This window comes from Balaenoptera musculus, chromosome 9, assembly GCF_009873245.2.
Source record: "Balaenoptera musculus isolate JJ_BM4_2016_0621 chromosome 9, mBalMus1.pri.v3, whole genome shotgun sequence".
Lineage (NCBI taxonomy): Eukaryota > Metazoa > Chordata > Mammalia > Artiodactyla > Balaenopteridae > Balaenoptera > Balaenoptera musculus.
The window spans coordinates 43,305,145-43,330,646 of record NC_045793.1 but is presented as its reverse complement, the minus strand read 5'-3'; the positions used below and the strand labels follow the sequence as shown (position 1 = coordinate 43,330,646).

Sequence of the window (25,502 nt, the reverse complement as noted above, 5' to 3'; positions counted from 1 at the left end):
TTTAGAATATGAAAAAAAGAAATGCACACATTTTGTGTAAATTATAAAACTGTAACTCTTCTTTTTATAACGGTTGTATTGGATTTCCATAAATTCTTGTACTATGGTATATAAATTTTCAAAAGCAAAATTTTTAATGATATTGTTTAATAATATCACAAAATTTATCACATAAATATTTATCATAATATTTATCACAAAATAAATAGAAGTAATTTATTTTTGAAGTAATTTTTAAAAATAGAGCCTAGATTTAGTAATTATAACGATAAGTTGAAGTAATTTTGAGAAACTTACAATTCAGCTAGTTTCGTTTTATAAATAAAAATTACCTGAGAATCACAGTTAAGATGTACATCTGAAGTACAAGAAATGGATATGAAAAACTTTCCCGGAGAGGTGGTGTCCACATCACCCGAGTAGCCTGAAATCAATAAAATGCTTACCTCACTCTATGTTCCATTGCAATAAACACAATTAATTTAAAAAATCATGGGTGGGCTGGTTTTAGTAATTTTAATACTAGGCTCATTTATTTCTGGATACCTGGTATAGCTCCTCAGTTTTTGGAGTTCTCTTCCAGCACATAGCCATTAGGTAGAGAGCCATTAACTAGCAAGTCCAGAAACAAGTGAAAGATAGACCAGGCCAAACATACGGACACTCGAAGGACAAACAAGTTGATAGGGTTAGGAGCAGTGAGGATTCTGGGAAAGACAAACCAGATCCACATTCCAGCTCTTCAGTGATGACCCTGGGCATCCCAGGGCTTTGGGATTTATACACGCTCAGAAAAATATCTAAACAAATGTCACCTAGGGCATTCACAAACACCAAATGTTTACACATGACAAGTTTAATATGTAGAGACACCCATTACAAGTAATTAAGACTGTTTCTGAATTTGTGAAATATACCTTTGAAAGAGTTAACTATAAATTTCTAAAAACAACCAGAAGTATTTGGGATTCACTGATATGATGTATGCAATGAAAGTATTAAATTTTCATATAGACTTTAAAACTGTTTCCAAAACTTATGGGTGGGAATATTATAAAATTTTATATCAAGAATTCTGAAATTCTAGAAAGAATCTAAACTCTTACAACCTTGCAACAGTCTTAAAATTTATTGCTCTTCTTCCAGGAAACCAAAATTGTAAACCTCAGAAGGTGAGTTACGGTATGTATAAGAAGGTCAACTCATAGTGTCAGTCATCTGGCATACTCAAAGGAAAGGTCTTGTGTTTATACTAATACACTGGTGACTGACAATGTATTTGTTTGCTTTAAGTTAATATTATTTAAGATACTTATGTATAATTTTTATGATTCCCTTGTCTAATTGATTTTTTAAAATTAACCAAGTATCTACCTTTCCCAATAGTAATGGATAGAGACTTCTACCCTATATAATCTGTGCCATAACATTTTACACATTTTGCTTCCAAAAACTAGCAGTCAGATTCTTCCACTTTTCTTGGCCATATCCTCAGCATCTAACACGGACTCTGGCACACGTTTTGTACTTGATATTTTGTTGAATGAATCTATCATATTCTAAAAAAGTTTCCATGAACTCTTTTTAGGTGGACCATGTCTTATTGGGCTGAGTTAGTAAGTTAATTTGTATTTTGAATTCAGCATTTTGTGTAATTGAAAAGGCAGCATGATGTAATAGAAAGAAGTGAGGTTTTAGAGCCAGAAAGATGTAGAAAAGGAAACCCAGCTTCATCATGGCGTGAATGTGGAATCTTGAGTACGTAACTTAACCTCTCCAAATTTCAATTTCATATCTTCTACTGTGAGGATAACAGCCACCTCCCTAAAAAGTTTGGTGGGAGTGAGATAATGTACATAAAGTGCCTGAACTCAACAAATATAGTACTTCCTTTTTCTACAAAATATATGTAACATATATACATGCTAAAACCAGGCAAGATAGCTCACATCATAAATTCTAATTATTATGTAAAAATGTGGATCAACATGATTAAAACATCAACCTACAACACAAGGTTCTTTAAAATACTGTCAAGTCCTAAGTAATATACAATTAAATACTGTTTTGATGAATACATTTCCTTGTTCCTATACCACCCCTTCTATTTCTACAAATTATTTTCTAGAAAACAAACCTCTCCATGGTTGAAAAAGTAGCATAATACTGTAATTAGACCTCCAAGTTGAGTCCCACTGTAAAAAAAATGTGTACAATCAAAATTCATGTAAAATATTGTGAGTTTTTCACAAACTTATCTTAGATTTTAAAATGTCATAGTACTAAACCATATAAAATAACAGTAAAAATTTCAAAAGTACCCATGTAGTTGATGTTTTACTCTTGAACGTACAAGCATACAAAGTGTACATACAAAGTAATCTGAATGTTATTAATTTATATGTAAAATATTTTCTATGTAAAATATTATATGTGAACATAAAATAATTTTTAACAAACAGGCCAGCACTTCAGAGTCTATATTGCATTCTTTGAATATTCTGAGTGGAGGCAAATTTTTGTCATTCCAAATTGGATTTCAGTGACTGAGAGATGAAGAGTCTAACAGTTTCATTTAGCGGTAACTGAACCATCTAAACTACTGCAAATATTCTTTTGTTGAGTCCCAAGAAACAACAATGTAGAATACAAAACTGAGATCAAGGATGGCTGATTATTATCAAAGATTAAAAACCACTTCTTAAAGTTGCCTTTTCTTTAAAGTATTGTTCATCATTATATACACAGCTTCAGACTCTGAAGACAATAAATATCGGTTGAATGATTGAAAAAAGGAAGGAATGAGTTTAACAAAACAAGCAGAGGAAAGCCAATGGGAAGTAATATACCTTTAACAGATTTTCACTAAGGGAAATTCAAAGGACGCACAACAGAAAAGAAGAAATTGAAAGGAGGAAGGTGTGAGAAGCAAGAACAAATGCTGCATATAGAAACTAGGAACATGAGGATAAATCTAAGGAAGATTTGACAACAAAAAATAACAGTGATGACTGCTGTGGAGGGGTACTAGAAGTACTAAATTATGGTAATAATTACAAGATGCTAGGGGCTGTTTTGAAGTAAAGTGTTCTGAAATTCCTTGTACTGATCAAAAAGGAGAGGAAAGATATCAATTAATTTTAGACTTGATCAAGTTAGATATGCATGTTAACATTTTATCATTAACCACCAAAAGAATAGAAATGGAATATCTACCTTCCAAGTTAGTGCCAGTGCGGGAGGGTGGCCAAGGTAAGAAATAGAAAATTTTCCCCACATCCCTATTTCTTTTGTTTCTCATATTCTCATATGCCATAGTTTCTAATCTCCTCACAGTTTTGGTGACACTTTTATAGCCAACATATGTTATATCTACATATCCTTCTTAAAGACTGGAGCTTAATAATGTATTTGATATCCTAGAACTGTGTAACCAATTTAGAGAAGACTATCACCTTTTGGGTAGCTCTCCCAATGAAAAATACTAACTTTTAAAATGTCTTAGTCTCGTGTAACATTTTCCATATTTGAAAAAAGCATAATAAATACAAACTATTTTTTAAACTAGAACATTTTAAAGCCTGTTAACATAATCTAAAAGTAATCCTTTCCCTCAAAATACTGATGAGCTTATGTATTTTTCCTATCTGGCACACATATAGAAAAGTGCATAAAAATTTCTAGATAGCTTATAGAACACTTATAAAGTGGATATTCTTGTATCTACCATATATCATTGAAACAGAAAATTGATCACACCCTGAGACCTCACTTGCCACCCCTTAAGACAGCCACTATCCTGAGTTTTGTGATTACCAATATAACTGCTTCTATATACATATCATACTATCATTTAATCTGTGTTTAAACTTTATACAAATATAAGTATGCAGTATTTTTTAATTTTGTGCATGCCTTGATCCATTCAACATTATATTTGTAAGATTTTTCCATGTTGACGTTTGCAGCTTTAGTTCATTATCATTGTTGTACAGTATTTCACTGTATTAATAAACCTACAATGTGTACACTTCTCTGCTGAAGGACATTTAAGTTGTTTCTAGTTTGGAGCTACTACAAACAATGCTGCTATGTTCTTGTATATATTTTCTGGTGTACATAAAAGAGCTTCTTAGGGCATATTTACTTTAAATTGGAATTGCTGAGTTATAAGGTATCTACTATTACTAGATAATGCACACTGTTTTTCCAAAACAGCTGTACTAACTTATATATCCACCCACCAGGGTTAAAAGTTGCCTTTGTCAATCTAGTAGGTGTGAAATGGTATCTCATTGTGGTTTAAATTAGTATTTTCCCCATAATTAATGATGGTGGTCAATTTTATATATGTTTATTGGCAATCTGGAATTCTTCTGGGAAATGTCTATTCATAAATATTTTGTCCAATTTTCAATTGGGTGGTCTGTCTTCTTAGTCTTTGTCTATCCCCTAGAATATAAATTCCATGAGGACAGGGATTGTTTGTTTTGTTTTGTTTTCCTAGCACCTAGAATAGTGCTCCCAGTCACAGTAGGCATTCAAAAAATATTTGCCAAATTAATGAATGCAAGTCTGGATACCACATTGCGTACATGCTTTGCAGTATCTTTTCCCAGCTTGTGGCTTATCTTTTCATTCTATTACATCTTGAGGAACTTAAATTCTTTTCATCAAATTTATCAGTTTTTTTCTTCACGGCTGGACTTTTGTACCTTGTTTAAGAAATCCTTTCTTACCCCCAAGTTACTGATGATAATCTTCTATATAACATTTTATAATTTTGTCTATCACATTTGAGTTTTTAATCCAACTAGGATTTGTTTTTTATAAGTTCTGACTCTGCTGTGTTCCATATGATCTCCCCATTATTTCAGCACCATTTATTGAGAAGCCTATCCTTACCCACTGATCTGTAATATCCACTTTGTCATATACCAAGTGTATATCAATGTACATTTCTGCTTCTGGGTTCTACTTTATTCCAGTGATCTATTTGTCTATCTCTATGCCAATATCACATTGTCTTATTTACATTAGCTTTATAATACAGAAATAATTAATGAAGTAAGTTCTCACATTTTCTTCAGGCTTGTCTCAACTATTTTAGGCCCTGTGCATTTCTGAATAATTTTAAAATCAGCTTATCAAGGTCAACAAATTTTATCAAGATCACAATTTTTCACTGATTCTGTGCTAGGATTTTTATGCTGAAAACTTCCAAACACAAGGGGTATATATATATTAATCTCTATAGAAACATAAACCTTATGAAAACTCAGTAATTGTTGAAAGATTAAATCTAGATTTTTCACTTTTAATGTTGTGCAGTTCAAGAATAACATTGTAAAGAAATCTGATGATTCAGTTAAAAATGTATTCTGTTGTCAGAAACAAAATCTGACAAAAGTGTCTTAAATAATATGGATGCTTATTGTATCATTCAACAAGAAAATAAAAGATAAGTGTCTGTTGGCATTGGTTCAGCAGCAGAAGGATGTTAAGGCAGACATATGTGCTGTTTATGGCCTTTCCCTCATGATCACAAAATGACTGCAATAGCTCCAGGTATCACATCCAGGTAAAAGCAGGAAGATAACAGAAAAGGGGCAGCTGAATCTAACCTTTTGTTAGAAAGGCAAATGCTTTCCTGGAGTAACCAAGTCTGATTTCACCTTCTTTTTCACCAGAAAAGCTAGCTCATATGGCTCTCCCAACATGCAATGGAGAGTGGGAAGCAGAATACATGATTGTCATAGTTAACTTCAACCTATCATGTGAAATTGGGCACCCTGCTACCCCAAACAAAATTGTGGTGCTGTTATCAAGAAAGACAGGCTATCAAATGTAAGTGTCTGCTACAAGTGATATACAATTTCTTTTATTGTTTTCTTAATTTCACATGAACAGAGATGAAAATTAGAAATATTAATACTTTGCTACTAATGCCAACCAATGATCCCCTCTAATGTTATAATAATTTTACACATGATCTAGAGGTATTTTCATTAAAATCTTTGTTAAGGAATCTTAATTAGCTTAAAAAATATCCCCATAAGCATAAAAGAGGGGCCTTTAAGATATTGTTTTAGCAACAGCTCTACTTTTTGGCTGCATATTTTGCTCAGCTTCTGAAAAAATAAAATCTAAAAGTTTCCTACTATTAGTCCATTAATCTTGTTATTTATCCTTTTAATTTAATCAACAAACGTCAGAAAGTCCTTATTATTCCACTGAAAGATCTTTTAATACAGTAGTCTTACCTCAAGTATGCACCATATATGAAGAACAATCCCATCATTATTCCATTTAAAATAAAAATCACACCAACATAAAAGCAAGCAGGGTCTCCCAATCCTTTAAAAAGACACAGATTATTCGGTATTTAATGAATAAATTACTATACAGCAATTGGGCATAATTATCTCAGTGCTTTGTAATCAAGAGCTCATGAATTTGCTGAAAGCTTTGCTGCTCAGACTGCTGCTCTATTTAATAGTTACATTAGTACTTTCCCCATCCATGAGGCATTATTAGTTACATTTATACTTTTCCCTATTGAAGTGTTGTTATAGTGTAATGATTAGTTGGTGCTTCATTTTATTTAGGTGATGCTGCTATTGTTCCGTATCTAGAACTGTCTGTAGAGCCATTTGATAAATTACAAGCGAAAATCCATTGCATTAATTTTATCTTTTGCTAGGCTCTAGGATGAGCAAAATACGGCCCCTGACTTCAAGGAGCAGCTTTAGTCTGTATGGGATAAATTGATCCATTATCATGTATAGCCAGGACCTTAATACTTAATATATCCTGGGTATAAGACAATACATATATATATAATATATTAACACACACACATACTCTACTAGGTACTTTGTAATCATCATCTCACATAATACTCAGAACAAATCTTTGAAATTACTTGGTATGAAAATACGTTTTTTAATGGTTAAGAAAACAACACAGAAAACTTAAGTAACTTGCCAAAAGTTATTTAGCTATAACTGGTGGAGCCAGGATCTAAAGGCTGGCCTTTCTGATTTCTTCTTCTCTGATCATTCCTTTTCAGTCTGTCCTAGTAACTTCTCATCCTTTTACACACCCCCCTTCAATGTTGGACCACCTTAGGCTCTGTCATATACCTTCTTCTTTTCTCAGTCTGCATATTCTCCTTAAGGAAATTCTTCCACTTCCATGGTTCCAATTATCATCTATATACAGATGACTCCAAGTCTACCTTCAGATGAGAACTTTCTTCTTATTCCTGTAGATATGTATATGCAGGTAGCCACTTGACATCTACACTTTGGGGTCTCTCAGGTACCTCGAATTAATAGCAATTCAAACCTGCTACTTTTTAAAAATGTTTCTTACCACTTTGAATGGAGGGACTCAATTAAGCCAGAAACCCAACAGTGTTACATAAATTCATTCTCCTTCCCCTTCCCTATCAAACAATTACCAAATCTTGTCGTTTCTCCTTCCAGCTATCTCTCAAATCCATTCATTTTCCAGTTACCTTCCCTGCAATCACTTGCTGAAAGCAAAACAGTTTCCTACCTGGCCTCACTGAATTCACTTTTGTCCTTTACTAGTGTCTTTTCCATGTAACTGCTGAAATTGTGTTTTGAAAATAAAAATCTGTCAAAATTCTTCAATGAATACACATAAAATCCTTAACTAGTAAATGGTCCTTCATTGTCGGACCCTTGCTTACATTCTAAGCATCATTTCACACCATGTTTTCTTCTCTATCTCTCTGCTCTAGGAAGTCTAGCTTTCTTTCAGTTCTCCCTTGCCTCAGGACTTTGGAAAATGCTGGTTCCTATTCTTGAAACACTTCTTCTAACCCCAGCAATCTTATTTTCCTATTTGTAACATCCACCACAGTTGTAACCGCTAACATCCCTCTTATGTTGCAAACTCTATGAGGGTAAGGCCCCATGTTTACCCAGTTTATCTTGGGGTCCCAAGTGCCAACACTAACCTATCACTTAGTGGCAACTTAATAAATGCCATATATGTACATATATAAAGTGATTTTTTCCCATCCCTCAGAAAAGTTTATACCTTCTAAGCTGGTTGAGGCAGTCTCTCAATTCCTTTAGTTTGTACAAAAAAAAAAAAAAGTCTAATTGCCCTCAAGTATCTTCTACCAATGCTGTTTTAGACCATGGTTATAAAGACCATCTGAGGGAATCAGTAAAAATGTAAGGGAAACATGGAAATACAAATTTAGGATATATTCTGAGAGCTGAATGTTACTGTACACAAGTCAACAAAAATATATTTATAAAACATAATGTTCTAGAGAATATGAAGAAATAAAGAAAAAACAACTGTGTTATGCAAGTAGATACATGTGATTTCAAATAAGAGTTTCAAGGAACAGCATCATGCTAAGATTGTAACAGTGCTAAATTGCAAACATCTTAAATGGAAGTGACAATTACAGATCCTGGAAAACTGTTAGATGATTCGAAAAGCAGTTCTTTGACAAAGATACTGACGTAGAAGATGTATATGAAGAGTTTGATTAGAACTATTCATGGACTGTGAGAGCACAAAAACAGCAGAATTTCTAAAGTAATCTATTATATATCTGATTTTTAAATATTTATGCATAACTAAATTTTTACATTAACTATTTATGTTAACTATTACAGGTAGAACTGTGACTATTTAATCTACATCCTCCAAATTTATATATTCAAGCCACCCCAAAGCTTTTTTTGTACCTTCTGAAATGGAGGAATGACTTATAATCAATATGGCCTTACACTGGAGTATATTAATACTCAAATTAAATTCCAAATTAATACTCTTATTAGCAAGTACATTGCCTTCTCAGAAAATTAAAGGGTAAATACACTTTTAGGTGAATCAGTTCTAGACTGTTTTTAAAGAAAAAAAATCACAGTAGTTTATAATAATTCTTGAAGTGAGTCATAACATTATAAAATGTTTATGTAAACATTAATAACAATACAACAGCATTTTAGGAAGAAACATGCCTTCACAGCTTTGAACTTCATTTAGAGGTTCTACTCTGGTCACATTCCAGCAGGTCTTTGTTTCCAGCCCAAATGAATTCATTATTCCCACAAATATGCGATACCAGAAGGCTATAATCACCTACAAAAGATAAAATCAAAAAGATAATAAAGAAAAATTCAATATCTTCTTAATCATAATTTTTCCAAAATACCATTTTATGATGGTTGCCTTTAACATTATAAACTTTGATGAATTTATTTAAATCATTTCATGTGGGAAACAGTCATTTAAAATTTTATACACACACACTATCAACTAAAGTTATGTATTACTGAGTAATGCACATCTACAAAATTTATGTTGTGATTGACATCTCTGTAATATACTCTTGTAATCAACTCTAACATAATTAATAGTAGCTGTAAAATCAAGCATGAAGTACATAATTATGATAATTAATAGCAAAATACAAAGATTTACCGAAGTATTTCATAACATTTCCCTTAGGTCCTTGAACTTATTTTCTTCATAGTCTAAAAACCAACTCATAGTCTATAAAACCAACTGCACATGGAACAATAGCTCCTGTGCCCATTAAAACTCTGACCAAGCAGATTTAATTAACCAGTACTTCCCAACCTGAAATCTACTTTAAAAAGTTTAAAGACAAGGGAAAATAGCAACAAAAAAATTACAGACAAAATGCTCATGCCTGGGAGATTTTTTAATAAATAATTTTATAGATTTGGGAAAAATAATGCAAAATCATTGGGGAAAGAAGTTAAAAAAAGTAAAGAGGAGTTCAAAGGGAAACTAAAAATAACCTAGAACTACTTTTACTATTTTGGTGATCATCCTTCCAGTCTCTCCCTAGGCATAAAAAACATGTAGCTAGAGTTATTCATTATGTAATATTATATATTATAAGATGTTAATGTAATATACATCACTAAGCAATGTCATAAACATCTTTTCATATATAATATTATTTACTATTTTATCACTTAATTTTATAAGACTGACATTCTGCTTAAATTTATAACTTCTATTCTTGTGTATTTTTCATACATGTACAAAAAATTTCCACATTAAATGTATGTGCAAATTCTAGAATTATACTCCGTTCTGAGATGTCGTTTAATATGGTAGAAAAGCATGACTTTGAAGTCAAAATAGAACAAATGATTCTGACTCTGCAAGGTATGGTTTCTATGGTGTGAAGTAATCCTTCAGCCTCTGAACCTCAGCCACCTCATCTGTAAAATGAGGTTAATATCAATAATAACCATCTTACAAGAGTGATGGGAGATTAGAGCTTATATATATAAGTACTGGCATATAGTAAGCTTTAAATGCTTTTGTCTTTTCAAAATACATTGTTTCAAACTTACACTTTTAGATGAGAAATTAATCTCATCTTTAGAAGAGAAATTAATCTCCTTGTGAACACAAAGTATGGACATTTACTTCAACACTTAAGTACTATATAAGGTCGCAAGCAAATGTAAATCTGCATATTGTATCTATGCAATATGAAAATAAGACTGGACGAGTCCTTGTTGCCTGTCATTTACATGCTTTCAAGTTTTAAAAACAAATGAACTACATTACCATGATTACTTGTTCAAAGTATCAAAGAAGCTGAAAACTGTGCAAATTATTCAATAAATATTTTTAATAAGTAAAAAGAAAAAAATTAGCTAATGTTTTAGAGACCATACTGTTGGAAACTAGTGGAACAAGAAACAGAGATGTAATGACATAAAGTTCCAAAAATAACCCAAAACTAAAAATAATACTTATCAAACACTGGAAAAAATGGGCCTAGTCTAATAAGCTAAGTCCTTATCTTATATACACAGAGTAAGTCAACGTTAACTAAAGTTGAAGATTCAACAAATAGGTTTTTTTTTCTTTTTGATTTTTCCATTTACACTAGAATTAGACAGATAATCATTAGAGGGAATAAGGTCAGACTGCTTTTGAAAAGTAAGTTGGGATATAGAGAAAGCTGCTGCAGAAAACTGCTTCTTTCATCTTAGATCTTAGGTAGGTCTATACTATACAATTGTTACTACTACAAATTACATTGAAAAGTACTTATAGAAATTAAAAAAAAAAAAAGAAAGAAATTTGGGAAACCCATAAGTACTTTGTAATTAAGTAACAATATTTAAGTATCCAATGGATCAAAGGAGAAATCACATGGGAAATTAGAAAATCACTTAAACTAAATGAAAATGAAAAAAAGGTCAATATTTAAATAATATAAATTTCCTATTCCTACAAGTACAACTAGAACTCCTGAGAATAATATAAATCAAACACAAGAAGACCCTGAAAGGTAGAGGAAAGAAGGCAAACTAGATAGGAATGTCAGGGCCCAAGGAATGACATGGTAATAGGTTCCCTGGACTTACCCTTTGCCTTATTTTCTCAGGTTTGGAGTTAAAGATACTTTGATACTTGATACTGAAACCAACGAAGAAAGTACCAAAAAATTAAACCACATACTAATATCCCTTATAAAGACAGACATAACAAGCCCTAACAAAATATTAGCAAATGGATTTCAGCAATATATAAAAATAATTATATGACATGATCAGATGGGGTTTATTCCAGGATGCAAGACTATTTCAGTATGAAAAAATGAATGTACTCCATCATATTAATGGAACAAAGAAGATAAATTCCATGATCATATCAATTGGTGCAGAAAAAGCATTAGAAAAAATTCAATACCCATTCTGATAAGAACTTACAGAAAAAAACTAGGAATAAGAGAGGAACTACCTCAATCTTATAAAGGTCATGTGCAAAAAAACTTACAGCTAACTTTATACTTAATGGTTAGAGACTGAATGCTTTCTCCCTAAGACCAAGAATGAGGCCTGGATGTCCACATTCACCAGTCTTAATAAACATAGTACTGAAAGTTCTAGCCACTGCAATAAGGTAAATAAGAGAAATAATAGACATACAGATTAAAAGAAAAAAATAATACTCTATTTGCATATTAAATGACTCACTATGTAGAAAATCCCAACATATGCATAAAAAAAAAATACTCCTGGAACTAATAAGTCAATTCAGCAAGATTGCAGGGTAAAAGATAAACATACCAAAAAAATCAACTGTATTTCCATGTAGCAATGAACATGTGGGCATCAATATTAAAAATACAATCTCCTTTATCATCATTTAAAAAAACATGAAATATTTAGGTGTATATTTATCAAAACACATACAAGACTTGTATGCTGAAAACTACACAATGCTTTTGAAAGAAACCAAAGAATACCTAAATAAACAAGCGACATACCATGTTCATGAATTAGAGGACTCAATAGCGAAGAGGTCAATTCTCCTCAAATTTATTTACATGTTTAATGTAATTCTTATCAAAGTATCAATAGAATTAGATATAGAAAACATTCCTGTTAAATACACATTAAAAGGCACATGAACTAGCTAAACCAATTTTGAAAAAGAATGAAGTGACAGAAATCAGTTTACCTAATCCAAGACTTACTGTATAGGTACATTAATCAAGACTATATGGTACTGACAGAGGGACAGACACATAAATCAATGGAAGAGAGCAGGGAACACAGAAATAAACCCATAGAAATATGCCTAATTTATTGTCACATAGGTGCAAAAGCAATTCAATGAAGAAAAGATAGCCCTTTCAACAACTGGTGTGGAAACTATTGGACATCTATAGGTAAAAAACAACAACAACATAACCTTTACCCAAGTCTCACGTCTCACATCACATAAAGAAATTAATTCAAAATGAAATGGATCACAGATAGAATTCTAATTGCTTTTAGAAAAAAAACAAAATATTTAGCATCTAGGGCTAGGCAAAGAATTCTTAGACTTGACACCAAAAGCACAATCCACAAGAAGAAAAATTGCTAAACTGGACTCCATTAAAATTTTAAAATTTTCTTATGCAAAAGACTCTACTTAAGAGGATGAAAAAACAAGGTATAGACTGGGAGAAAATATTTGCAAACCACATACCTGGCAAAGAAGTAGTACCTAGAATATATAAAGAACATCCTAAGATTCAACATTAAAAAAAAAAAAACCCAATTAGAAAATTAGCAAAAGACATGAAGACACATTTCACTGAAGAGGGTATACAGATAGCTAATAAACAAAAAAAAAAGGGGTGTTCAACAACATTAGTCATTAGGGAAATGCACATTAAAACTATGATGATAAATCACTACATTCTGATAAATCAGAATGGTTAAAATAAAAAGTAGTGACAACACCAAATGCTGGAGACCTTGTGGAGAAAGTGAATCACTTATACATTCCTGGTAGAAATGTAAAATTGCGTAACCACTCTGGAAAATAGTTTGGCAGTTTCTTATGGTTTATTCCTTTTTTATTGCTGAATTGTATTCCTGGTATGAATGTACCACAGTTTCTTTAACCATTCACATGTCAAAGGACATCTGTGTTGTTTGCAGTTTTGTGCTACAATGTATAAAGCTACAATAAACGTGTATAGGTTTTTGTGTGAACATAAATTTTAATTTCTCTGGGATAAATGTCCTGGAGTACAACTGCTGGATTATATGGTTTACATCTGTAATTTAAAAACTGGAAATAATTTAATATCCATAATAGGGAAATATACAATTAATTTTGGAATTCATAAAATGGTTAAAATTAGAGAAAAATAAACATGTACATACATTTTCAAAAATTCCAAAATAAAATATTGAGGAAAAAGTTGTAGAGTGATATGTTCAGTATGAGAACACTTATGTGAAATTACAAAAACACATAAAACAATCCTTGAAAAAAGAACTGGATGGATATACACATCAAATTCACAATAATGATGCTTGTGAGAATGGGAAAGGAACAAACTTAACTGGGAAGCAGAACAAAGATGACTTTAACTGTATTTATAATGCTTTATTTATTTTAAAATATCAGAAGCAAAAATGATAAAAGAATAGCATTTATTTATTGTAGGTGGTTGACCACACATATTTGCACATTATTCTCTAGCTTCTGCAATTTTAAACATTTTAAAATCAAAATAATAATAATTTTTAAAAGCTATAAAATATGAAGAAAGAAATACAAAGACTTTTTAACTAATCTGCTGGATTCTGAGATAACTCAAAAGTAGTTCTTACCATGCTGTCAAGTCAGCATTTACCTTCAGAGTTCACAAATTGAATCTACTATATTTTTTCTTCCTTTTTCCGATTTCTAGAATTTGAAGACTATCATAAAATTCATACTTTTTTTAGTATTGGGAAGTATTCATAGATTTCTAGCTATATAACTAAATAAATCTTGCCTTATTAATGTATCCCCAAGGTCACTATTCTACTCGTCACTGTCACTGTCCCTTCATGTGATCAGTATGCCCATCCACACGGTCTCTAAAGCCAACAGATGCAACTGACAAAGGATTGATCTCCAAAATACACAAACAGCTCATGCAGCTCAATATTAAAAAACAAACAACCCAATCAAAAAAATGGGCTGGAGGCCTAAATAGACATTTCTCCAAAGAAGACATACAGATGGCCAACAAACATATGAAAAAATGCTCAACATCACTAATTATTAGAAAATGCAAATCAAAACTACAATGAGATATCACCTCACACTGGTCAGAATGGCCATCATGAAAAAATCTACAAACCATAAATGCTGGAGAAGGTGTGGAGAAAAGGGAACCCTCTCGCACAGTTGGTGGGAATGTAAATTGATACAGCCACTATGGAGAACAGTATGGAGGTTCCTTAAAGAACTAAAAATAGAACTACCATATGACCCAGCAATCCCACTACTGGGCATATACCCTGAGAAAACCGTAATTCAAAAAGAGTCATGCCCACGATGTTCACTGCAGCACTATTTACAATAGCCAGGACATGGAAGCAACCTAGGTGTCCATCGACAGATGAATGGATAAAGAAGATGTTGTAATATGTACAATGGAATATTACTCAGCCATAAAAAGGAACGAAACTGGGTCATTTGTAGAGACATGGATGGACCTAGAGACTGTCATACAGAGTGAAGCAAGTCAGAGAGAGAAAAACGAATATTGTATATTAATGCATATATGTGGAATCTGAAAATATTGGTATAGACAATCTTATTTACAAAGCAGAAAAAGAGACACAGATGTAGAGAACAAATATATGGAGACCAAGGGGGGAAAGGGTGGGTGGGATGAATTGGGAGATTGGGACTGACATATATACTATTGATACTATGTATAAAATAGATAACTAATGAGAACCTACTGTATAGCACAGGGAACTCTACTCCGTGCTATGTGGTGACCTAAATGGGAAGGAAATCCGCAAAAGAAGGGATACATGTATACATATAGCTGATTCACTTTGCTGTACAGTAGTAACTAATACAACATTATAAAGCAACTATACTCCAATAAAAATTTTTTAAAAAGAAGATATTGTACTTATATTTGTATCTATTTTGCTTTTGCCCTGACATTAATTTTCATCAAATCATTCATTTATTGCATTTTATAAAAACAAGGAGGTAATTTGATGAACACTGATTAAAGAATGCTTCAATAATGTCTTCCCATAACGTTTTCTCTGCTGATGTTTTGTAATATATGGTCTTTGTAAATATTGCAGTAGCCATGTACTGCTTTTCACCGAGACTTGCTTGGGGAAAAGAAGAGGAATTTAACAGGATATATTTATGCTAGAATTAGAAAACAATAGATAGAGGTTTAAAAAAAAATAAAGCCAACAGACCATCTCCATCGAGAATCCTTCTTGGCTCCTTCCCATTTGGCCTATTACGCTGGTCATTAATTCCATACCAAGGTTCTATTCTTTAAGTTCACGTGAGCATAATTTCTGGGGTTTTTAAATTTAGGAGAGGAACTTTTGATACACTGCTCAACTGTAAGGACACATACAATCAATAAACTCTAAAATCCCCTCCTTCCTATAATATCATTGTGCTTACTATTTTTATCTGATAAAGAAGAATCCCTCTACAAATATTTGTCCCCAAATATTGCTTACCTCTGGATAAAGATGGAAGCGTTTCACTGTGTTAATTACAAGGGGATATTCAGTGAGCCTGTCATTCATAATCATCCACAGTCCTTCCAAAAATGAAGGTGCTTCAATAATGGTTTTGAAGTAGGAATAATAAAGTCCCTTTAAAAAAGTACAAATTGTCAATGTAAGTAAAATTTGAAAATATTTATTTTTATAACTCTTTTTAGAACAATTTACTCTGAAAAAAAGAAAAGGATAGATAACAAGACTACCTAATTTCTCCTCGCTAGTGCATTCTTGGATGCAAAAAAGGCATACATTTTCAGGTTATCACTATACTATTCTTTCATATTTTCTGTAGGTTTGAAAAAGAGTTAAAGGGATGGTTAAACATTTTAAGGAGCTTTTCCAACCACACCTTAAAATATGTAAACAATATATTTTTAATTTTACCAAGCCTGATTTTACCCCCACATTATGAGATGCCTGGAGGTTGAGATCTGATGATTTTGGCACAGAGATGACTTCATGTCCTTGTACATGTAGAACTTTGCATAGAGAAAATTACTTCTTTTTCTCCAACTCTTAAGAAATAAGTGACCACAAGAGCATTAGATGGAACTTTGTGCTTTCATCTTACTTCCTAGTTCCATCTATTGGCTCTGCACAAAGTGAAAGCTAACTAAATGTGAACTGACTATTGTTCATGACACAAATGCTGTGTCCTGAAAAAAGGATTACTTTAGTGTATTCCAGCATGTGGAATAATGATTTTATTAGGCTACTAAAAGTGCTGTTTAGTTAAATTCCAAAGATTAACAAAAGCATGTTGTTTCACATTACTTCATCAATTTCCTGCTTTCCTTCCTAAAAAATAAAGGGCCACATAGTTGGTAATACACGCTCCCTCAAAAAACATTAAAAGCAATTTTCAACCCTACACTCATTCCTGCTTCATACAACTATAGGTACTTTTTGATAGACTAAGCAACAATAGTGACTATTAAAATTAAAGATCTAGGGGGCTTCCCTGGTGGCGCAGTGGTTAAGAATCTGCCTGCCAATGCAGGGGACACGGGTTCGAACCCTGGTCCGGGAAGATCCTACATGCCACGGAGCAACTAAGCCCGTGCGCCACAACTACTGAGCCTGCGCTCTAGAGCCCATGAGCCACAACTACTGAAGCCTGGGCGCCTAGAGCCCGTGCTCCACAACAAGAGAAGCCACCGCAATGAGAAGCCCATGCACTGTAACGAAGAGTAGCACCCGCTCGCTGCAACTAGAGAAAGCCCGCGTGCAGCAATGAAGACCCAACACAGCCAAAAATAAAAATAAATAAAATAAATTTATTTTTTAAAAAAGTATAAAAAAAATTAAAGATCTGTTTTAGCTGATGTCTGAAAAAGCATTTACTCATAATTTTGATTAGTAAAATAAGTTCATATAAGGATTTTCCCTTTTGCTTATGAGAGAAACAAGGCAATACTACAATGAAAAGATATTTAATATGCATGTCTATACTTAGATAAATAGAAAACATAAATTTTTATTAATAACAGTTTTATTTTGGGGCCAGGTACTGTGCTATGTGCTTCATTCATTTTCGTCTTCCTTCATTTTCAATAAAACCCTGTAAGGCTGGCATTATTTCCAGTTAACAGATGAGACTGAGAATCAAAGTCAACTTACTAGCCATTACGCAAGAAAGCACAGAACTGCTATCTGAATCTAGTGATTTGTCATCAAAGCCCAGACTCTGCCACAGCTATGCTCTTTATTTAATAATATTTTATATCCTGTCTTTGGAAATACCTATAATAAAAATTCAAATGCCATACAAATGCTAACACACTCAATTCTTCAAAGCTTTAAGTGGCTATATGGTGAGACTTAAAAAGCAATGGCTGAGATACCTAGAGTAGGCAAATTTATAGAGACAGGAAGTAGAATGAGGTCACCAAGCAGCTAGGTAAGGAGTGAGTGTGAGTGCAGAGTTAAGTGTTCAGCAGGTACAGTCTGTTTGGGATAATAAAGTTCTGGAGATGGATGGTGGTGATGGTTGCACAACAACGTAAGTGTATTTAATGCCACAGAACTGTATACTTTAAAATAGTTGAAATGGTAAATTTTTCTAATTTTTTTAATTAAAATTTTTTATTTTAATTTAGCCACAATTAAAACCAAAAAACAAAAGTAGTGGCTAAACAGTCAAGAGAGCCAGTTTCAATTCTTCTCTTGGCCCCTAACTAGCTGATCTGGAAGACAGTCCTGGTCTCTTAATTGTAAATTTCTGCAATTCTGGCATTCTTTTTCCCATTTAACCCCCATAACAATTATGTGAAATACATATGGTAGATAGCATTATCTCCATTTTATAGGTTAGGTGTCAAAAAAACAGAAAGCATTATATCAAAAGTTGTCTCTTAAAAGAAATTATCTTGAAATCAAGAGAGCTAAAAAAAAATTTAAAGAGCCAGATAAAACATGGGATCTCCCAACTCCACCGTAAGAGAAAGCAATTTCTGATCATTTTGGTAGCCCTGTATCACTTCTTAAACCTTGTCTTTGTTTTCCTTCTTCCTCAGCTATTATAATTGATCTTTATTATCTTCAAAAGGAGTCTGCCTTAGGAGAGGAGGAGAATGAGGTAAAAGAAAAAGAATCCTGAAACACTTTTTTTGTTATATATGTTTTATTTTTTAGATTTCATACATAAGTGATAAAATAGAGTATTTGTCTTTCTCTGACTTATTTCACTAAGCGTAATACTCTCTAGGACTACCCACGTTGTTGCAAATGGCAGAATTTCATTATTTTTATGGTTAATATCCCATTGCATATATATATATATATATTACATCTTCTTTATCTATTCATCTGTTGATGGGCACTTGGGTTGCTTCCATATCTTGGCTATTGTAAATAATGCTGCCACGAACATTGGGGTGCATGTATCTTTTCAAATCAGTATTTTTGGTTTTTTTTGGATATGTGCCCAGAAGTGGAATTGCCGGATCATATGGTAGTTCTATTTTTAGTTTTTGAGGGCTCTCCATAATGGCTGCACTGATTTACATTCCCACCAACAGTGTACAAGGGTTCCATTTTCTCCACATCTTCAGCAACATTTGTTATTTGTAGACTTTTTGATGGCAGCCATTCTGACAGGTGTGAGGTGATATCTCATTGTGGTTTTGATTTGCACTTCTCTAATAATTAGTGATGTTGAGCATCTTTTCATGCACCTGTTAGCCATCTGTATGTCTTCTTTGGAAAATGTCTATTCAGGTCTTCTGTCAATTTTTTTAACTTTTTCTTTTATATTGAGTTGTATGAGTTGTTTATGTATTTTGGATATTAACCCCTTATCAGTCATAGCATTTGCAAGTATTTTCTCCCATTCAGTAGCTTGTCTTTAAATTTTGTGGATGGTTTCCTTTGCTTTGAAAAAGATTTTAGGTTTAACTAGACTCTATTTATTTTTACTTTTATTTCTTTTGCCTTAGGAGACAGATCCAAAAAACATATTGCTACAATTTATGTCAAAGAGTGTTCTGCCTATGTTCTCTTCTAGTTTTATGGTTTCAGGTCTTACATTTAGGTCTTTAATCCATTTTGAGTTTATTTTTGTTTATGGTGTGAGGACTAAAACACTTTTTTATTTAAATAATAAACCTACAGGCCAGATTTCAAAAACAAACCTATGGTTACCTAAGGGGAAACGTGGGTGGGGAGAGATAAACTAGGAACCTGGGATTAACATACACACATTACTATACATAAAATAGATAACCAACAAGGACCTACTGTATAGCACAGAGAACTCTACTCATATTCTGTAATAATCTACATGGGTAAAGAATCTCAAAAAGAATGAATATATGTATACATATAACTGAATCAGTTTGCTGTACACCTGAAACTAACACAACATTGTAAATCAACTATATTCCGATAAAATTTTTTTTAAAAACAGCAAAAATAAAACAAAATAAACCTATAGGCTATAGCTTGAGAAACAGTGCAATTCACCAAAAATTCATTTCAGTTCCTAATAAATTTCCACCTTATAGTCTCACTATTCTTAAACTACAAATGAATTCATTAGAAGAAAGAACCTAACCATTTCAGTGCGAAAAGTCATCTCCCGTTCCAAGGATGAGAGGTGAGAAAAATGACGATCATTTTCAAAAAGCGTTATTAAATGTATCCTAGAAGAAAAATAACATGTTTCAAAAATAGCACTAAAATAACTATTATAAACAAAGTATGAAAGCCATAAAAAGACAAAGAATAAATTTTTATAATAAATATTGAGATAATTTTTTAACTTGCTAATTTGTATATTTTTAGGCATTTATAAGCTAGCATTATTAGCACACAGCTGAAATTCCTTAACTCCCTGGTTCCTAATCTTAATTGTATATCTAAAACTCCTGCAGATCTCATCACCCTTCCTCCCACTCCAGGCCTCTAAATCAGAACAGAAGCATGTTTTTGTCTGTTAGGTTTCACAAGTGTTTCCAATGTACCAGGTTTGGGGAATGCCTCTAACTGTTGAAAAGCTTTGGAATATAATTTTAAATAAAATTATTTTAGGTTAAAGCAATTTTTAAATAAGAATAATACTACATAAAGTGCCAAAGAACACAGGACTGTACTTTGAGATAGTTTATTAATGCAACTTAAAAAAACAGCTGTAGGTACTGAAAACATGAGCATATGTGACAAGTAAGTTATAGTCAGCAATTATGCTATCCTTAATTTACATAGTAGATGCTTTCGAATGAAGTACAAAATAAATCAAAATTCCATATAGCAACCCTATCTTTCACTCACCTTCATTTACACATAGGACACATGCCACGGTACCAACAGCTGTAGGAAATGTTTCTTACCATTACAGCCTTAGTTCTAACATCGAAATCTCCCTGCAGAATAATGATCAGAAGAGCACTGTCCCAACAGGATGTGGGGCAGATCCCATTCTTCCCAATAGTAGAAATCCTTGAGCTCAGGTAGAAATGAAGATATGTCAGAGGAAAAATATTAATATTTTACATATAGTTTTTACAAATATATCATTTGTGTAAAATTATGTGCAGGTGTGTGCATACTGAAAGGCTCATTTAATTTGTATTACCATCACAGAGTGTTTATCTTCATTTCTACCTGATTTCCAATTGACAGGTGTTACTAAAACTTTATCTCAAAGTTTGTCACTAACAACACTCAATTACTATAAAATGAGGAAGCTTTTTACATGAAATAAACATGAGAAGTACACTATAAAAGCTAGATATTTAAGAAATATAGTGGTGAATCCTTTGATAAAGCAAAAATATTTTAATTCATAAGTTACTATTCCCCTAATGCATCCATTTATAAATGTTGCTTCACATGAGGTTTTAAAAAAGGTAATATATATACATATATATATATGTAAACTGGTGCACATACAGATGTTCTATACACATAACAAGCAGTTACTGTTTTATTATATGCAAACAGCAATGGCAATTTTTAATCCAAATGTTTTCATTTATTTCAAACTGAAACTAATCTTACCAGTGCAAAATTGCCACAAAGGCAGCTGGAAAAAGAAGAAAAGAAAAAAGTCATTAAAAGCTGCTTCATTATAATATACCTTTAAAACAACTATTTAATAATTTTTAAAACAAACATTGCACTGTTGAAAGTTCCCAATCATGCTTCTCCAGCTCTTTTTCCATATTCTTACTATCCTGAGCTCATTCCTACCACTCTTCAGTATTTCTCAGATTTACTAGTTTTATGCCACGATCAGCAAACTATGGCCCATGGTCTGTTTTTGTATTGTCTGCAAGCTAAAAATATTTGTTAAATTTTTTAAGGGTTATAAAAATAAGGAAGAAGAACAGGTAACAGAGACCATATGTGGCCTGTGAAGCTTAAAATATTTACCACTTGGGTCTTTATAGAAAAAGTATATACTCGCTACATATGTTAACTTTCTATCTAATACATACATAATATACTCTGAACCACTTTAAAATTAAACCTATACCTTCCCTCTCAACTCAAAACAGATGCCCCTCTGATAAGGTTTCATTAACTCTTAAGATACACAGAGAATGCCCCATTCAACTATACTTGTATCCTCTTTCTTATTCTCCAGACAATTACTCTTAAAAACGATATTTAAGGAAAAGATCAAATATCCTACTAAGTCCATCTAGCTTTCCAAAAACCCTCAAAATATTTGTGCGCCTCTCCCTCCTCGTACTCCACATTCCACACCTGATAAAATGGTAAGGTGTAATGACGCCAATACTGTAAATGCAAATAAGTGCTTATCACAGTTCCTTTCAAAGTTGTGATAAAAAGCCTGTCTCCTGGGCCCCCGTATCCTGCCTCTGTCAATCTCACCTCTGATAGTGACCCAACCTTATACTATACTGAAACAAAGATCATTTAATGCAAGCACTCCCAAAGTCTCTTATATCCACTTCAACATTTCTCTACATAGTAATCTTTGCTTTTCTATTCACTACCATCTCAGAAGAGGAAGCATCTCTTCTTTTCAACAGTTAGCACCTCAAATTTGTGCCTTTAATTTCATCCTTCCCAATTACTCCAGGACTGCACTATCAAGTATTCCGTCTCTTGGAACCTTAATCTCACCCTCTCCCCTTGGTTCTTCCCTTCAGCCTTTAATTTTCCTAGGCCTTAAAACACTTCTCTTGATGTAGTAGCCCTTCCAACTACGAAATATTCTCTCCTCCACCCCCTGCCATTATCTGACAAGATGCTTAGCCAACTTCTTTCTTCTAAGTTCCTATAACTCTTTTAAATGACCAATGATCAGTTAGTTATCAACATCAATGGCCTCTTTCACTTCTCCTGCTTTTCAATCTCTCTGTAGCATTTGACCAGATTCTTAGATTTCTTCCTCTGTTATCTTCCATCATACCAACTCTTTCTGACCATTTTGTTTTTATATGCTTATCTATCTGGTTTTCCTTCTCCTCTCACCTCTTAAAACTAAGTATAACGTGTTTTCTCAAATAGCTTTACTTTGCCCTCTTTTCTCTCTTGGAAATCTCACTCAATCTTAATGTTTCAACTCACTTCCACATGGATAATTCCCAAATCTACACTCCTCATGCCTGAACAAATGTTCTCTCTCCCTCTCCTCACACTCTTTTCCTCTTCTACCTCACTACCTACCCAGTTCCTCTCAATTTGTTGCCATCAACTTTCACCTCTGTCCTCTCTTCTCCATTCCTACTGTTGCTACCCTCATTAAGACCACTATTGCCTGGATTCCAGCATCCAATTATTTTTTCTGCTTCTTTTCTCAGTCCATATCCAGTCCATTTTACACAATGCTGTCAAATTACTCTCTGAAGCACGCTTCTGAGCATGTCACTCTATTTAAAAATCATTCAATGCCAACATCGTTAATGTACTAAATGTCACAAAATTGTTCACTTTAAAAATGGTTAATTATATGTTATATGCATTTCACCTCATTAAAAAATTATTTTCCTAAAGAAAAGAATCAATCGGTGCCTCCCTACAGAATGAAGTCCAAATGCCTTAAACCTAGGCTTGAATTGACTCTCCATGGCTGGTCCCAACCAACCTTTTGAACTTCCTACTTCCTCTTCTTTTTGTACCCTTACTCTGCTTTCATATTTTGTTACTTCCATGACTCTGATTATGCTGTTCTATAGGCCTCTAAACTTGTTCTCTGCTTCATGCATCCAAATATCAGCCTTTTGGTCACAATTCAAATCCCACCTTTTCCTAAAAGTCTTATCTGATCTCATTTCCCACTTCTCATCCTCCAGTATTAGTTCACTCTTTTGAACTCTCATAGCACTTAATATACTCAGTCATCATTTCACCCAACATTGACTGAGTGCCTTCACTGTGCCAGTCATGGGTGCACCAGGGCTTGTGTTTGGGCAAAACACCTCTGTATTCAAGACCATGTTGATTCTGGATGTGGAATGTATCTGTTTCCATAATTAGACATCTGACAAAATCTAAATATGAACCCCCATCTATTATTTCTCAAGTATTTTCAACACACCCCAAATGTGGACATTCATTCTACTTTAATTAACATCAGCAGTCAACTTATGATAGAAAAGAAATCACAGTAACTTACATTAAGAGACATTTATCTATGTTTCAATACACATCAGCAGCCAGTCTGACCAAAGACTAGGCTCAAAACTGATTTTAATGAAACAGCAATATTTAAGTTACGTCTTCAGCTATAGAAAATGAGAAATACAAATAAACATCTTCCAAGTGCTTAAATAAGAAAATTTAAGCATCAAAGCTCCTCAGCAAGATGAAAATAAATGGAAAACATGGGGAAATACATTGCCTAATGTGACTCTATTTCCGCTATTAAAGATTCTCAACTCATTAAAATAACCTACAGTTTATTTTGCTTTATTCAAGGTGCAGAAAAAGATGTCTGACCTCTCCCCCCGAAAAAGCTACCCTATCGTTTTCACAACTTGTGATAAATGGCTGCCTTAAGATGACATTTTGTTGGTGACACATGAAGTGATCACTGTTCCTGAAAACCCTTGAAAATGTTTTAAAAGAACTTAAAAAGAACTTTAAAAGAAGGGGGCTGGAAATTCTTGTCAGCGATTTTCCAGAGATTGGACCTCGCCATTATTGCTGCTAGACTTGCTTGTTAAACTGATCTGCAAGATTCACCAAAACCACTTCCAACCCGAGGCTCAGAGGGCCCGCGAGTCCCTCGGATGCGAGCCTACCGCGCGGGAGTGCTGGGCCTCGGGCCGTCGGGGCTCCTGCCGAGGGCTTTCCCCGGTCGACTCTGCTCACCTATGCCGAGGGTCATCCTGCCCGTGAACTGACATCTCCGCAATACATGCATCTTGTTGCGGAGCTGCTCCATGAAACAGCTGAGGAATTGAAAGCGGCCGAGAAGAACGGTCCTTGCGACCACCTCCATTTGCAGGCAATTCTGCGCGTTCAGGTTTCGGGTCCTCCGCGGCGAGTACTCCCGGGCGCCCCCTGGCAGGTTCACCCCGCATGCGGGCAAAGGCCGCTCCGGCTTTTTCACCTCCTCCTTCGGCTCCTCGTCCAACTCCGGCTCCCCGGCTCCGGTGGCCCGGCGCCGCCGCCGCCTAGACTGCGTGGAGCGGGGAGAGTGCGACGGCTCTGAGGCCGCTTCTTTGAGCTTATTCCTCGTTTGCCCGACCATTTTCTCATAGTCCCTGTTCGGATGGAGCTGGTACTCTCTCCGGCGCAGGCCCGGCCAACTCGGGCGAGGTCCGCAGAAGTCTGGCTCGGCTCGCAGCCTCAACGACTAGTCCCCGCCGCCGTTGCCGGCCACCGGGTAGTCAAGGCGACCGCGAAACCTGGAAGGAGGGCGGCGTGAGACCCAGGCTGCCCCGCGCGGCCGGTGCGCCGCCCACGCGTGCA

The 25,502-nt window shown here is 34.0% G+C and overlaps 1 protein-coding gene across 1 annotated transcript in view; it reads right to left on the bottom strand.

The window, feature by feature from the left end:
• Positions 1 to 25,419, bottom strand: part of DPY19L2 (dpy-19 like 2) — a 98,798-nt gene extending 73,379 nt beyond the window's left edge. The window contains exons 1-8 of the mRNA XM_036863844.1: positions 24,900 to 25,419; positions 21,612 to 21,636; positions 20,167 to 20,254; positions 16,065 to 16,202; positions 9,018 to 9,138; positions 6,264 to 6,357; positions 2,138 to 2,195; positions 333 to 424 (exon numbers count right to left, since the gene is read on the bottom strand). Coding sequence (XP_036719739.1) covers positions 333 to 424; positions 2,138 to 2,195; positions 6,264 to 6,357; positions 9,018 to 9,138; positions 16,065 to 16,202; positions 20,167 to 20,254; positions 21,612 to 21,636; positions 24,900 to 25,281 — 998 coding nt within the window. The 5' untranslated portion in view covers positions 25,282 to 25,419. The remainder of the gene's footprint in view (positions 1 to 332; positions 425 to 2,137; positions 2,196 to 6,263; positions 6,358 to 9,017; positions 9,139 to 16,064; positions 16,203 to 20,166; positions 20,255 to 21,611; positions 21,637 to 24,899) is intronic.
• Between the last annotated feature and the right edge of the window lie 83 nt (positions 25,420 to 25,502).